General features: G+C 37.5%; 1 protein-coding gene across 29 annotated transcripts in view; it reads left to right on the top strand.

Moving 5' to 3' along the window:
* MADD (MAP-kinase activating death domain) overlaps positions 1–15,209 on the top strand; it is an 81,270-nt gene extending 66,061 nt beyond the window's left edge. For 18 of the 29 annotated variants that reach the window (XM_014950261.1, XM_014950257.1, XM_014950250.1 and 15 more), the window contains 5 exons: positions 1,418–1,524; positions 6,827–6,835; positions 7,097–7,166; positions 11,860–11,906; positions 13,677–15,209. In XM_014950261.1, coding sequence (XP_014805747.1) covers positions 1,418–1,524; positions 6,827–6,835; positions 7,097–7,166; positions 11,860–11,906; positions 13,677–13,784 — 341 coding nt within the window. In that variant the 3' untranslated portion in view covers positions 13,785–15,209. The remainder of the gene's footprint in view (positions 1–1,417; positions 1,525–6,826; positions 6,836–7,096; positions 7,167–11,859; positions 11,907–13,676) is intronic. The other 11 variants (XM_014950263.1, XM_014950262.1, XM_014950255.1 and 8 more) reach the window with 2 other exon arrangements.
* Positions 15,210–16,525: the final 1,316 nt, after the last annotated feature.

The raw sequence follows: 16,525 nt of genomic DNA, 5'->3' as shown, positions 1-16,525 counted from the left end.
AAATACTGGTGCAAGTCAAAAGGTGCAGTTAACCCAGTGTCCATATATCAGTATATCTTCTACAGTGTAGACATTCTTCTTAGAAAGTGGATATGCAGTTTTGGGAGATTGAGTACTTGGAAAGGCAATTTTCCATTTTTCTCAGTCCCCAGAGCATCAGGTGCTGTGTGTATCTGGGTAACAAACACGAAGGTGGCTTACTTTATACCTTCATAAGATGGTTGTTTCATCCATAAGATGGTTGCTGGATTCTGTTTGCAGGTTCAAGGTAACATCACTGTGGTTTTGTGTTTTCAAGTTTGGCTTTTGTTGCAACTGTTTTTTTGGTTTTTTTCCAAGTGGATTCTAGAACTCTGGGAGCCATGCTTTGAGGTACAAGCCTATTTTAGGTGTGTCTTAATGCCAAATCTGAAGGATCTACGTTTTATAGTCATACCTGTCATCAGGATGACTGAGAAAATCACTTGGTTTAAATCTGGCATCCTAAGTGTTCAGCCCACAGGTTTTTTGGGGGCTTGGAAGAGCCACTATTTTCTTTCTCCTACCATTAGTCCAATTTAATTTGAGGAGGGGGACTTCAATTTGAGGAAGGACTGGACTTTCACTGAGTGTAGAGGAGCAAAAAGCCTCTTTGAAAGCTATTTTAAGAGTTGGTCAATAACATAGTATTACAGGTGTGTTTGAAAGCCATTTTCCAGGGTTCAGTGGTTCTGCACAAATGTAATTTTTTTAAAAATCATTATAAGAAAGCATTTTCTTGCTGAACTGAATGATGCAAAAGAAACTAGATGAAAACGCCTAGATTGTCATCTATTAATGTTCTTTATTAAATTGTCATTGTTATAACCATGTTGACTTTTTCATTGCTGAAAGCATAAAAGAATGTCATACAAAAACAAGGTCACACGTGAAAGCCTGGTTTGTGTTTGAACTTAACACTGTGCTGTAAGGGGTATGACCTGATTGCAGTGTCTTACCAGGCAGAAATGAGATACAGCATTTCAAATGAACAAACAAAACCCCAATATAAACTACAATAAATACAGACTGAGCTGATATCGATGTCCCTTCGTCAAATGAACAAACAAAACCCCAATATAAACCACAATAAATACAGACTGAGCTGATATTGGTGTCCCTTCATGTAACCAGGATGAAATTTGTTATGATACTTAAAAGTCTGGTGGTTCTCAGAAGGCTGTCATTAGTGAATACTGAAATGCTCCCTGTTATTCTTAGTAGTGTCCTCTCATTATGCACATTGAATGGAAATTATGTTTTTGTTTTATATTTCCCTTCCACATGTCATGACTTGCCTGACTGCTTTCTGTTCTTTCTTTCTCTCTCTCTCTGGATATTTTTGTTTTTCTTTGATTTTTTTTTTTTTATTGTTGTTGTTGTTATTAACAAAACGCAGGTCCTGAGTTGGGTGGTGAGTTCCCTGTGCAGGATATGAAAACTGGCGAAGGAGGTCTTCTTCAGGTCACACTGGAGGGAATCAACCTGAAATTTATGCACAGTCAGGTATGAGGGAAATCTTACGAGAAGACTGTGAGCATGAAGCTTTTTGCAGCACGCCTGTCTATGTGTTTCCTCTTCCCAGAGAATCAACAAGGTCAAGGGATAGCCTGATGGGGGGTAAAAAACCATATGTATAGTTACACACAAACACACATGCATATATAAATATATATATGTATGTAAAAATACACTGAAATTAAAATCATCAGGAAAACTATAATCAGTTGAAGAAAAACACTGATACAGGATTCAGTTTCTTGTTTCTGGTCTGAATTATCTAAGCAAAAAACAAATGGTAGGCAGAATATTAAGGGACAGAAAAAGTGATCAATTGTAATCTAAACTGCTGCAACGCCCCATGCTGTGAGCACACCCTGACAGCATAAGCCATCAACCTTAAACATACAGTGTTTGAATATTATAGGTACAGAGGGCAACCTTCTGCATCGTATTTAATCCGTCTTGTTTTAAAACTTGAGAAATCATCTGTAGAATTTAGTATGAAAATAAAATGGAAAAGTGGCTCTTGCTATAATTCACAACAATAAGAAAAAAATTACTGAATTTTTTTTCTTCCAACTCGCAGCAGATCTTGTGGGCATAGAGGAAACACAACTAGAATTGTCATTTCTTCCTTTCTCTGGATGTTGTTTCTGTTGCTTCCTTTGATCCTTGTTTTTTATTTTGCTTTGTGTTTTTTGTTTTGCATATGATATTAAATGCATGCTATGCTAGAGAGTAGAATCAATTCTTAGGGGGGAGAGAGAGTGTGTGTGAGCGAGAGAGAGAGAGAGAAAGAAAGAGAGAAAGAAAAGCTTGTCAGTCCTCTGTGGAGTGTTTTTTCCTTTCCTCCTGACTGGACTTTTCTCCCCACACAAGCTTTGTTCTTCTTTGAGGATACATCAGTGTAGATCCCACTGGAAGTGCACGTGCATCTCGAACACACATGCTCAGAATCTTTACTACTTCTCCCAAGGTCACAGCAGCACCATGTGCCTCCCCTTTGAGTTCACAGGTGCCAGTATAAAGAGTGGAGATTTGTGAACCCCCTTTAGTTTTCTTCCTGTCCATTACAGTTGGCCTGCTGTAGTATTTCAAACCTACTCTGTGATGGAACAGTCTGCCTGACTTAGTTATAGATTTGAACTTTTTGTTGGCTATGCTCAAATACAAAGAACTGCAAGAGGAACTGATTGGTAGTACAGAATGAGTTTTTGTAGTTACTGGAAATGGCAAAGGTCTAAAGCCTTTCAAAATTAAACCCTGGCAACAGTTTGATGTCATTAGAGATGGATGTAATAGAAATTACTTTGCCCTAAGATAAGAACACACCATGGGGAATGTTCTGTTTGCTTCTCCTTTTTCTTCTTCTGCAAGAAGTCAAAATGCTCATTTCTTGAACAGTATATGGAGATGACTCTCATAAAATAACAGCCAGGCATATATGCATTTGCAGTGAGAAGAGTATTAACTATAAACATTAGGCATCACCTGTTAGAAGCAGACGCTGTCTGAAAAAAAGGCTGTTAGTTTCAGAAAGTACAGTTCAGTTAGAAGAAAAAAAAGTAAAATTACTGAAAAGAAAATTGGTTCTGTTCTACCTCAAACCAGGACATTGCCACGTTGTCATCATCACATTTTCTCGAGTGTAACAGGCATCTTCACAAGACAAAGACGCTCAGCGTTAAACACATACTGAGCACATATGCATCTGTCCAAAAGAAAAACTCCAATTCCTAGAACATACCCTTGTCCTTGAATTCAAAGCCTTTTTTTTCCCCTGAAAGACTGGAATGATATCCTGAAAAAACCCTTAGGGAAGCCTAGTACTGATTGTACTGATGATACAACTGTCAGGAACATTACTGATTGAATTTCCTACCACAGATACTGAGTCCTGTGTTACCACCAGCACTCATAGAGCGCTGGCTTTATCATATCCTTCCTTACAGAGAATGGTGTTCTAATTTGGTGTCTGTGATGAAAATTACTACATCTTTTCTGGAACACAGTCTGTGCAGGTCAGACCCAGGAAGTATGCTAGCTGTCTCCCCCACCCTCAAGGTTATTCCTCCTCTTCATCACATTTCCAGTGAGGCTGTAGCCAGATGAGTTTCCATTACTTAAGATGGATATTGAAACAAGTATAGTTCTGGAAAATACACTTCACTTACTCAATATGATTACTTCTCAGTCTGGTAGATGTACACTGCCAGTTGGCAAGGGCATTTGGTACCATTTAGTGGACCTAAGACATACCTTTGTTTTCCTTCTCAAAACAAAGTGTCTAGACAGATATGAAAAATCTGCTATTTGAGGGTCTGTATAGAGTGGAAAACTGTAGCAGTTATGTAAAGGATTCCTCCTAGTTGCACCATACAGAAAAAAAAATCCTCTCCACTTTCATAATCTGTGGAGCTAAAGGATGTTTGCATTCTTATTCTAACACTCATCCAGCAGTCTGCTTTCTTGATAAAAGGTCTGCTACTCTAGATGCATTGTCCTTTCCAATGTTCATATCTATTGTATTAATTGCTCTCCAAGGAAGCTTATTTCAGAATATGTATATGAGCCTGATTAAACCCAGGATCCTACAGCCATATCTCTGTGTAGAAAATGGCTTTTTCTGTTTCTATTGAGTTTGGATGGGGCTACCAACCAACAAATGCCTACAGGACCTCATCACGTCCAGCTTTCTCTTCATATTCTTTTCCTTACTCCATATACAGGGCCTGTTCTTGGCCCTCTTTCCAAGCACTCTTTCCAGCAATGCAGCTCACTAACAGAAGGGATTTCTGTTTCTCTGCTTGTGGGATGTCATAGAAATAATTCATATAGAACATAGGAAGAGGGGTTTCCACTTTTGGTTATTTTTTTTTTTTAAAGAAAGATAAGTGGAGTCTATTCTGTCCTACCTGAGAAGACTGAACATACTGCTTCAGTGGTAGAATTGTGCTTGCTTTCATGAAACTGGTTTTGAAGGCTCTTGATTTGCAGTGTGTATACCTCCTTACTGCCTTGTGAGTTCCTTAGGAAATGTCTTAGATGCATGGTGGGCCAACCTATTATTGACACAGTAATCATCTTTAGTGTTCACAAATTGTCTCATCGTGCCAGCAGCACACATAAGTTTGAGAATCAAAAAATGTTCAAGTCTATCTGTGCCTAGCAGGTCAGAGGAACTCCTTTGGAATAGGGAGGAACCAAGTATACCTGTGGCATTGGCAGATTATTCTGAGTTTACATCTACAAATTAAGTCATAATATTGGGACTCAGTAACTCTGTCCCCGTTACGAATTCATCTGTGTCAAAAATAGATGGAAGTTTAATAAAATGCAGCAGGCACATACCCATCTACAGTAGGATCCACACTGAATGCTCTGTCTTGAAGAACCACAGTTTCCCTAGGGTAAGTAACTGTTATTTCCTTTGTGCTTGTTTTCTAATTGAGTGAGAGGAGAGCATCTCTGTCCCTTAAACAGTATAGCAAGAAATTGCCCATCTACTCCTATGTCTTCTGAAAATGGATAACTTACTGTAATTGTGACAAACTCAATAAATTCTCATCTTGCTCATAATTCTTGTGGAAATGCAGCACACGTTATACTTGGATCAAGAGCACCTGGGGCAGACAAGCCTTTTAGCCAGCTTTACTGTTACCAGATAAAACAACCAATGTTGCACCTGAACCTTTCTGTTGACTTTCTGAATTTTGTACTTTAGATCACTAGCAAAACCTTTTCACAGAAAATATTACAGAAAAAGGAAATTAACTGCAGTAAAGAAAGCATTCCGTTATTGACTTGTTTACTCTGTAACTTTCCTCAAAAAATAAAATGTTTTTGACCAACTAAACTGTTAGAGAACATGGGTGAAAACAGGCAAACAAAAAAGATGGTATTAAGTCTTCTTTCCCTTGAGTGCTTGAACGTAAGCAGAAAGCAAGCTTCAGATTTTCTGATGAAGTGGAAGTTTAGTTTTTTATATTGAGCGAAAAATATCCTGAGTTTGTTTGTTAGTTCTCTGCTAATAAAAATAGCAATAATAAAACCCCTTTGACGAGCATCAGCCTGACTTCTCTCAGATGTACGGTGCATTTACTGCTCTCTATTGATACAAATAAGTCTGTTGCTTTTAAAAAACCAACGATTTCTGGTGTTGTCTTCTTTTGCTTTTCTTGGGTAGCATATCATCTATGATTACATGGGTGTTGCTGATACTGTGTTCAAGAGGGTTGCAGAGTTTTCCTTTCCTGTCTTTCCAAGGCAATGAGGTTTCTCTAGTAATGCTTTTTAAAACAGGTCCCGAGATGCTGGTGGTGTAAGTGTGTAAGCACTAACAGTATCGATCCAGACTATGGTAGTAGAGTCTTGCAAGGGTTCCTGTAAGGTATTGGACATAGACTTGCTCTGAATCTTAGGGCAATGTTACTCTTAGTGTTTCTCTTGCCTTGAAAAAGCAAGTATATTAGAAACTGGAATATGTTAGAAACTGTAATTGATTCCTTATAGTACTTTCTACAGCTTCTTATACCTGTGTACTGACTCTGATCCTTTTGGAGATGTGCATAGAAGAAGGGACTGTTTTGTATCTTGAAACAGATTGGATATTGAACAGATTGGATATTGGATTGGATATCTCATTATGCTCAGAAAACTTGTTTGTTCATGCGGTCTTGGCATCTAGGTTCTGGACTGAAAAACCCAGTCGTGTAGTTCAACTGTTTTGTCTTTTGGGGTTCATGTACATAAAACATAAGTTTAAAGCAGGTTTGCTTTTCTAAGTGACTGCTCAGCTGGCAGCAGCTGTATGTGAATTGAGCAATAGAGAAAGGCCCAAACTCTCCCATCCTGCTTAAAGCAGAAAACTGGTGCTAACTGTTAAAGGAGACGGTTCCAAGAGTAAGTATGCAGCTTATATATCATAAACTGTAGCCAAATCTTAAATGGCAAGGCTGTCCAGGAGAGGGAAGATTAACGGTTCCTCGTTGGATTAAATTTGACTGCTGGGTAGGTTAAGGAGGATCAGTGTCAGGGTGGGAAGTACAGTGCCCCTTACCTGCCCTCTGTGCCGGAGGAGGATGCATGGAGGGGCAGAAACTAACTGGGATGGATCAGAGGCTACAAATCGTGCCAAATTTGGGAGCCAGCTTTTTTTTTCTCGTCCCCCTCTTCTGTTGTATTTCAGGTGTGTTGGTATTCTTTTTTGCAATAACTCATTTGAGTGCCTGAAGGGGTAGCAATGTTGGATATGTCAGAGTTACTAACTCCTTCGTTTCTCTTCCATGCTTTCTCCTCCTGCAAGGAGCGGAAGGTACTTCATCTTCTGCTGTCTTCGCTTCTTAGCATTTTTAAGTTATTTGTTGATTTCTAGCATTGTGGCAAGTTTGTCTTTTGACTATTTATTTCACCCTTTATTTATATATTAAACTGTAAATGAACTGGTAGTGTATGCTACAACACTTCAGGTTGTATCTGCTGTGATGATTGTTTTTGTTTAGTTTTGTTTTTTAGTTTTTAAAAAAGAAACAAACCTGACTAATTTTTTATATTACTTTTTCTCCTGTTTTTGTAGGTTTTCATAGAGCTGAATCACATTAAAAAGTGCAATACTGTGCGAGGAGTCTTTGTCCTGGAGGAATTTGGTAATTACATTATTTTGATATTAGGTCTGTACTCACATGGCAGTAACTCAAATTTCCAGTCTTCAGGTTCAGAGTTGCACTGCAGTTTCAAAGATGGGAGAGAAATGTAGATTGCATGAGAGGTTCCTAACTGAGAGATGGGTGACTTAACATGAGAATTTACACCTTAATTTTCATCATATTAAGATTTGTGGCTGAGGTGCTTTTTATTAGTAGACAAAGAGGATGTTCTGAGTCTTCTGAAGCAAGCAAAACAAGTTAAACTTGGACGTGCGTAGGAATTTTCTTCTGCATGTTCCTTTTTCATCTGAGAAACCATGTTTTTAAACAGGACTTAAGTTTCTCAACACACTGTGCTTTCATTACAAAGAATTACTGTTAATTGCAAAGTTTCCTCTTTGCTCTGTGTGGAATTTCTTCTCAAATGTACTAGAAGATGTTTTGTCAGGTTGCGCTTTATTTATCCTGTGGTTTTTGTTTCAGAGCGTGACTGGTAAAGAATGGGAAAGTAAAGGTTAAGGGGAACAGAGTTTGTGCTATTTTGGTCAGTTATTGCCATTATGTATAATCTGCCTACAATCTAGTTTGAGGAAAATTCTGGGTTACTATTCAGTGTTAGTGTCAGTCACACACATACTTCTCTTGAAATTGTCCCCAAACCTGTATTGGTTTATTCTTCCACCCATCTGAGAGACATTTGTCTAGGTCTGAAGTGTACGTATGAAACATTTAAAAAGAAGATAAGATTTATAACATTCTTTTCATAGTCTATCAGCATCCATACTTCAGCTGTTAATCAAAATCTAAATCAACATCTCCCTTTACCAAGACTCTGACTGTTCTTTGGTGCTGTGAATAGAATGTTCTGGCTGAGAGATTCTCTCTTAGAATGTAAAAGACAATTAATATGAGATAGATGTCTTTGTCCATATTAATGTATTGTCTCCTTTCTGTGATACAAAGTTAGAAGGTATTCAAATGACAAAGCCTTTCTGACTGTTACAGTTTGCTTGTTGTTTGCCATAAATTAATCCCTCAGAAATCTGGGAGTTGAATTTTTGAATCTCCCATTTTCTGAAAATGTTGTTCACAGTTCAGGTCAGTGTATTTAAACTCTGAAAAATTTAGATAGTTTAGATGTTCAGAAGTTGTCTGCACTTTATGGTTGCATATTCCTTTGATACCATGTTTTCACCCTGATGAGCATGATTCATTTTACTACTTAGAGAAATTGCTTAAGGCTGCAAAAGATTATTGATGAGTTTTACAAAGATGAGAGTTCAGGAGCCATAAAATTAGCTTAAAAGAATGGCTTCAGCTCCTGAAATCTTGCAGTTTTAACTCCAAGTATTTCTTTGAATAGTTTGTTTATATTGCACAAGAAGACAGACAGTGTTTGACTTGGTTATTTCCAGTCAACTCCTGTTGATGACTCTGTAATACAGTCTGTAAATAATTACTTTAATAACTGTAAGAAAAATAACTTTTATTTTACAGAAGATGTTGTAATCAAGGGCCTATTGCAAGAGCTAGAATTGTGATATGGAACTTATGAAAGGGTAATTTTAAGAAGTAATTAAAAATAAACTGAGAGTTGGACACTACAAGCAAAACCTGAGGAATTAAACTAATTAAATTAAAAATACCTTCCTCCCAAAACAGAGGTCACACACAAGAACCGATTTCAATGTGGCAAATGAGATTTACAATTTGCCCATCCAGCTAATAAAGAGAAAGAAGAAAGGAAGAAAGATGTTGCAGGGGAGCTAACCTTTCTTCTTTTTTTTAAATTGTTACAAAGACAAGAAGCTATGCCAATCTGTCCCATTCAAGAGAAGTTAACACGTTAGTTTACTATTAGCAAATGAACAGCATTCAGCAAAAACTTGTGTGGAGTTCTTAAGAATAAAGTTATTTAGCTGTGTTAAACTTTGTGAGCCTTGCGATCGGGTTGAGTATGGTGGGAGGATACTGAAGTACTGTCTCCTCTTAGGAAGACAGAGAGTGGTGAGCACACGTATACTCCATTCTGGTGGGAAATACTTTAATGCAAGATGTATTTATTTGATCTTGCCAAGCACGAGTGCTCCAAGTTTAGTGATATCACAGCAGGAAGTTTAAGGTTTGTGTTAACACTGGGTGTAGATGGCAGCATGAAAGTTGGAATTGTGAATTCAGAGCAGGATGAAAGCAGAAGTTCAGGAACTGTTGCCCACAAATGGAAGTGGAGATTTAAGTAAGTGAGGAAATGTAAGGCTCTTCCCTCTGGAATTTGAGTTACTGCTGTGTATTTGTGCTTTACTTTCTTGTGGCCCCTTCACCGCCGCTGCTATGAAAACCTTCATTCTCCAGCAGGTAAAGTGATGTCCCCTAAACTCATTCTATGTTAGCACCATATTTTCATTCACAGGACCAAAGGCTGCAGGATGGTGCTTAATAATTTACTCCCTTCATCCACTTAGTTCAACAGCATCAGGAATAACTTTTAATTTTAGAAGAAAAGTGCTTTTGCTAATTTCTTCATTTGAGGCTTGGGTCTTTTTGGTTTGGTTTGTTTTTTTTTCCTTCTTTTTTCTTTGTATTCTGCAGCAGTAGTGCTTTGACTTCTCTGAGTGTAAATCCAAACCCACTCTTTCTACTCTTCCTAACTCAGTCCTCTCAGGAGAGTTTTCCCTATTGGAAGGACTATGAAGGATTACTTTACTTAAAGACAAGGCAACTTACTGACTGTGAAGTGGGGAAGACAGTACCTTGCCTAGGTGCTCTCCTTTCCCCTCTCTTCCTATTCTCAGTTATGATACAGGACTTTACAGCTTCCCTTCTCTCCTTCCCTCATGGCACAAGGTCCTTACAGCTTTCCCTTCCTGCTTTTTGAAGAGTATATGAACATTTGTATGTTATCCAGTGGGCAGTGAGACTTACACAGCTGTAAAAGTCCTACCCTATTTGGCTGTGCACCAGCCTCACTCCCACCTTTATTCCCTGGTGACATGAAGTTAATTTGGAACATCTGGTGCCAACGGGTAAGGTAGCTTGGATGTGCACCTCCTTATCTCCCCAACTCTAGTCACTGGTATCGCTGGGGCAGTGCAGCCTGGGTGTGCACTTCCCCTGTTTCTCAGGCCTTAGTGTAACTGCCAACTCCAAGAAAGGAAAGAATTCAGAAATTAAACAAAAATGGTATATTACTTTTGACAATCATTCTGTACTTTTCACTACATTTTTTTCAATAATGACAATACCATGACGTACGAGAATTAGTAGGCACTGGTTTCTCTTTAGAGTGCTTTCTCAAACCCAGTCTGCACTGCCTAATTTTGGCCCCTTAGAGTGTGATCCGTCTCCCTCTCCAGCGTTTAGCCATGTCATACCATAGTTGAAAAGATGACATCTGCATGGATAGGTTTTGTTGTGGAACTTTTCCTACTTACTCATACTGAACTCATCTGCCTCTGTTTCTTTTCTTGTCACTAGTACTATGTGTAATAAAACATTTACCCTTCCTCTATGAACCTGGTATGATTTGGTTTTGCATAATTTCTGTATTATTACTTCTAAATTTTTTGTTGTGACACAGAAATTCCATGGCAAATTTCAGCTATTCTGGAAGGGAAGTATTCAAAGTTGGTCTTGGTATTCCACTGATCTTAACATTTTAAATTTGCCATTTGTATGTTCTTAGTGTGGTCTTTGTTCTCTCCTGGTGATTTCCCATGGTATCTGTTCACAACAATTTTGTAGACAAAGTGTAGGTCAAAGGCACAGTTCAGATGCAATGCATGCTAATGGGATGGTTACAGCTTGCTTTTTTTATGCATTTCACGATGAGAACAAAAGGCAAATTTTCTTTAGCTTTATTATGCTTGTTTCCTTTCTGTTCGTTTGGGGCAGTGCAAGGGAGAAAGATGAAATTTTCTGAATAATAGATATTTTTCATCGGTGCCCTAATCCTCTTTATAATAAAGTCTTCTAGAAATCAACAAGCCTGGGATTTTAAGAATAGTCTAACTGAAATCAATATTTTATTTTAAGGCAACTTGTTCAAAAGCAACATTTGCAGTGAGTATGTCAAGTAAATTCCATCACAGACATCCTAGACAGGAGAAAGAATGACTTGAGAAACTCTTGAAATAGAACTGGGAAACAGTTTTCTAGTTTAGAGAATTTTCTCCCTTGGTTCCTTTTTTTGATGGATTTCACTAACTTACTGGGGTGTCCAGCAGTTCTTTTTAGATCTGTTATTCAGCAGAGAAGGATTCAAACAACTAAAGGACATAATCCTTGGGAATCACATACTGACAAGTTCCTGTGGAATTGTTGGTTTATGTTTTATCATAGTAGACATTAGGCATATTTTGTCATTAATTTTGCTGTCTAGCAGTAATAAGGAATATGAGAAAAGCCAGAGTCTCTAAGAACTATCAAATATCTACTGTGGTTTTCCAAACAGAGGCAGTGAAGTGTTTTTGCCAAGCTGAATAATTTATTATTCCCAGTATCTTCAGGGACATACATAATGTAAATACAGAGAAGGAAAAGTATGTAGAAGTGAGGGAGAGTGAGGTGCCCTGTACCTGCACCTGCTGTCTGTGTGCATCCCTTCCCTTTCCCATGGGAACATTGTGCTATTTATTTCCCCTTTTCCTCTCGTTTTTTGAACTTTTTGTTTTGTCTCTTGCCCGTCCGGTTTTAGTTCCTGAAACTAAAGAAGTGGTGAGCCACAAGTACAAGACGCCAATGGTGAGTCAACTGTGATGCCTTCTGGTAGTTCTTTAGAGGATGTATCATTACATTTTCATGTGGATAAAGAATTACATTGAGATTGCAGGACTTGCAATGCTAATGCTGCAGTGAAACACCGGCTGCTCTTTCGTGATAGTTTTCCTTAAAGGAAGACAAAAAAAACTTGGTAATTGTTGTTTCTGTGGAACTAGAGGAACTCACGGGTAGTGCAGAAAGCATGGTCTCTTTTGTTAAGAAAAAGATGCAAGATAACTGGTTTGCCATGAACTTTAGCACAATAAGAGCTAGTGAAACTGTTAAATTTAAGATAGTGCAGAACACAATCCACTGGACAGCTGGAAAGGGAGACCAGTTCCTGGGTATAAAATTATTGCTGACTGAGTTTATGAAAAAATCCCATTTCCCCATGAAAGTGAGCAGTGAGATACAGGAGAACAGTATAAGTATTGATCTCTGTCGTATAGGTGAGTTATTGCTGTGGTTTGGTGTTCAGTTTTTATAACATTTTTTGAACACCAGCAGTTGCTAATGATGCTTAGAGCTTTCACAGATGGTAGTTCAGTGATCAGGCTTATGAGGAAGAAATAGAAGCCAACCATTATCATTAGGACTGCAATTTCTTCAGTTATTTTATGTCTGAAGTGCAGGTGATTACATGGAAACTCACAATCCTTCAAGAGGAGAGAGAGAAAAATCACTTGAAGCAGCTAAGAATGTTTTGGAAACAAAATGCTTAGACTATATGTAATTTAAGAAGCAGATAGCTATATCTTTTAATAAGAAAAACCTGTTTAATGAAAATTACTTACATTTTACACAAGTGTTTTAGCTTGGACTATAATACAACAGAACATATGTTTATGCTTATTACCTTTACAAAATTATAAATATCAATTTACAGAACAAGAACTTTTAAAATCACCAGAATAGCCAGTAATAGAACTAGGAGATAAACTTAAGTCTTAAGTCTGCCCTTCAACGAATTGTGCTGCCAGTCACATGCTAAAAGAGGATTTTTCTGTTAAATAATAGCACGTTTTATTAGTTGAAAGCAATAATTGTAAATCTTGTTAATGCTATGTGAAACCCCCTCTGCTTTAAGGTAGCAGAGAATTGCTTGGTATTATATGAAACATGCAATGTTGGGTTGTGGGGATTTTTAATTTAAACAAAAAAGAAAAGCTTGTATTACCCATGGATTCATAGTGGTGGTTAAAAATGACACAGATTACTAGTCTTTGTATTATGGAGCACAAAAAGATAGCTGTGAATAAGGAAGAACACCACCATCTCACAAGTCAAGGTACAGTATTGGATGCTCAGTTTTAGTCTTTTTAATTAGTTCTTTTAACCCCTCCCAGCAAATTTCTTGTAGCTTCATGCAACAGCCCAAAAGCAAATATGTAGGATATTTTCTAAAAAGCCAGCTAGCCAGCTTTCTACTTGTGCAACAGCCCAAAAGCAAATATGTAGGATATTTTCTAAAAAGCCAGCTTTCTGCTTTAGCATACTGCTCTTAAAAATTACTAGAATCTTACATCAAGCAACTAATGTTTTTTATCCCAAAAAGGTTTTTATTTGTTATAAGGCTGTTCTTATTTATCCATCTCAGTTAGAAGGTAGTATGGGACAGTTTTTCCTGATTTTCTGTAGCCAGAGTAGTTGTCCCATGAAGGAAGACATGCAGCAAAATACAAAATGTGCAGTGGAATTTGTAAAACACTAAATTACCTGATTTTTATTATCTCCTTTTGTAAATTCTTGTAGGCTCACGAGATCTGCTACTCCGTGCTGTGTCTCTTCTCTTATGTGGCTGCCATTCGTGGAAAAGAGGCAGAAAACAAAAGCAAACCACCTCGACCAGTTTCCAGTTGATTATGATATTGGGAAATACCTACCCTTTGGCACGTTGACGTGCAGTACTCCCATTTTTACTGCAGTTCCTGGAGCTCACTTTACTGTCTTCTATGAGAACTTGATTATTTATGTATGACCCTGCAAGTCTTTCCCCATAGAAAAACCTAAGACTTCACTGCTCAGTCTCCTTCTGAATTCATCCTTAATGAAGTTTTTATATGAGCTGTTAATCAGACAGTTTTGAGCATCAGCATCCAGCTGTGAGTGATCTACTCTGGCCATTCCTTGGAATTCCTTTTTCCATGACTAACAGCTTGAATTCGTTTGGTTTTTTTTATTTCTAGTGGTACTTGTTACAGATGATTCACTTTACAACTGCAGGCTTCTGCTTTCAGATTCTCTGGTATGTGCACAGTGGAAGCAGTCTGGTCCTGCATCTTATTTAAATGTAGTGTTTTTGTTGTTTTCCTTCTGTGTGGTTCATTTTTACCCACCAACATGGAGTTCTTGTCACACAGTTCTTCAGACCCTCTTGGTAGAGGTGAACAATATAGCTACCATAGTCTTAAAATATCAGGTGACAGTTGAAATTTGGCTATTAAATTGGTCCACCTGTGGAGATGACTGCTTCTCAAGTGGGCAAAGAAGTGGAGAAAGAAACTTTGAAGGCACTATATTTGAAAACCCCTGACACCTCATGGATTGTGTGGATTTTCAAATGAAAGTTTACACAACGCTTGTAGATAACCCAGCAGTAGAGTTAAGAGATGCAGATCAGCACTACATAAAGCAGTTAATCACAGGGATCAGAAAATGAATCAGGAAATGTAAAACTTGGATACATTATTGGCAGAAGCAAATGGCAGATCCATGTCTTTTTGGGTCTGAAACTATACTCTACAGAAGGTATTTCTATAGCGATCTGCGGAACATGTTCAGAAGCCCAAAGGATTATGTTGTCTCCCTATTTTTTTAAGCTATTGCTTTTTTTTAGTCTGTATCTGTGTATCAAGGAATCTTGCAAATACTGTGTTAATGTATAATGAAACTCCTGCAATTAAAACTATCCATCACACTCCTTGTTTTAAGTAGGCCGAATATGAATGTTTTTTGCATCCTGTTTTGTTCCTGAACTGTACTGCGCTTGTCTGGAAAGCTCTTAGGATGCTGGGAGGAGAGACTGTCTAGAGAAAATAATGTTACATGTAAAATATCTGGAAAAAACGCTCCGATGCAAACTGATGTATTGTATGTTTTGACATAGAATTCTGAGTAAATGCACCCAGAAATAACCCTGGTTTGGCTTGGTCAGGGTATCTACCGGTTTGAATGGAATACTCTAGTAATGGGTGAGGAAACGATGTAAATATTATAGTACCACATCTATTTATAGAAACTGTACAGCTGTCTGAATGTGAAAATAAAATGTCATTCAACCAGCAACTGGTTTTCATCCTCCTGTGCTTTTCTATTGATGCAACTTATTCTGAAATTAATGTAATTATATAAAATAAACGTCATACATCTATGAAATAATGAGAAAGAGAAGACTATATATGGAAAATCTACATTTATTATCTTATAAGCAGGAAAGTAGTTTTAGGGTTTTTTCTTCTATCATAACATCCATGTAACTTGTTTGGTTTTTTTCAGACTGTCCGAAGAAGATAAATAGGGAAAACAGACACATCTGAAATACAATATTTTTTTCTTGTACAACACAGGTAGAAGCAACATGTAAAGGATTTTTCATCCTTTCTTAATATAAAGGCAAAACTGAAATCGCAAACCCTGAAATTAGCCTGGTTTGGTTTTTTTTTTTTCTGAGACTACAAATTTCTTTGCAACAATATCTGAGATTTTAGCAATTGTAGTATTCTCGATACTATTAGATTACAAGCACAACTGAGACTGAGGTCACTTTGTTCTACAATAGATGTTCCGTTTACTGCAATACTGAGTCCCACTTAGGTATACAATATTAATTTTAGAATTGTAAAGATTATGTTAATAGGCCTATTAACATATTCAAACCAGGTAACTTAAAATTGTAAAAGGAAGATTGGAGTGTAAAATGATTAAATGTACGGTATCACTTTCTATATACAGCTCTTTTTTTCCCCTGTAGAAGCTGTGTTTTTGCAAGTGTATTTATCTATGACTTAAAATAATAAATTACATAGTGCTGTACACTGTAGACTTCTGAGAATAAGTCCAGAATAAGACTTTCAAAGGGCCTGATAATAAAAATCGGCCTCTCTCCATTTTGACAGATTTTTATTTTTTTTTTAAAGAACAGGTGTGGCTAAATAGTTACAGCACTTACTGTTCAGTGGCAAGGAAGAATCAGGAACAGCCTCAGCAAGTGGACTGGCACCGGGCTTCTGCTCTTTAGGTGAGAGTAACTGACTTGGTTTCAAAATTGGAGAACTTTTTGAAATGTACAAAATCTTTCTTGCACTTGATGACGGTGACTTGGCAGGTGTTCTGCTAACTGTAGGAACATAGTGTATGCATCTGAGAAAAAGGCATGCCATGCAGTGTTTCCACTATTAAATATACGGTGCTATTCTCTGGATACATAATACAGATCTGAAGGTTGGCTTTAAAATTGGTGTAAAAGCGTGAGTCTTTTGGAATGCAGTCTGTCTTCCTTTCCACCTTCACTCCTAAGCATTAAGAGCTATGTAAACTTTAATTTGGAGGAAAAAAAAAATAATACATTGATTTGCTGTGTTTTGTCATGCCCGGCTTAGTTG

Source organism: Calidris pugnax, unplaced genomic scaffold (genome assembly GCF_001431845.1).
Source record: "Calidris pugnax isolate Ruff unplaced genomic scaffold, ASM143184v1 scaffold68, whole genome shotgun sequence".
NCBI classification, from domain to species: domain Eukaryota; kingdom Metazoa; phylum Chordata; class Aves; order Charadriiformes; family Scolopacidae; genus Calidris; species Calidris pugnax.
The sequence above is the reverse complement of the archived record's forward strand: the minus strand, read 5'-3'. Positions and strand labels throughout refer to the sequence as shown.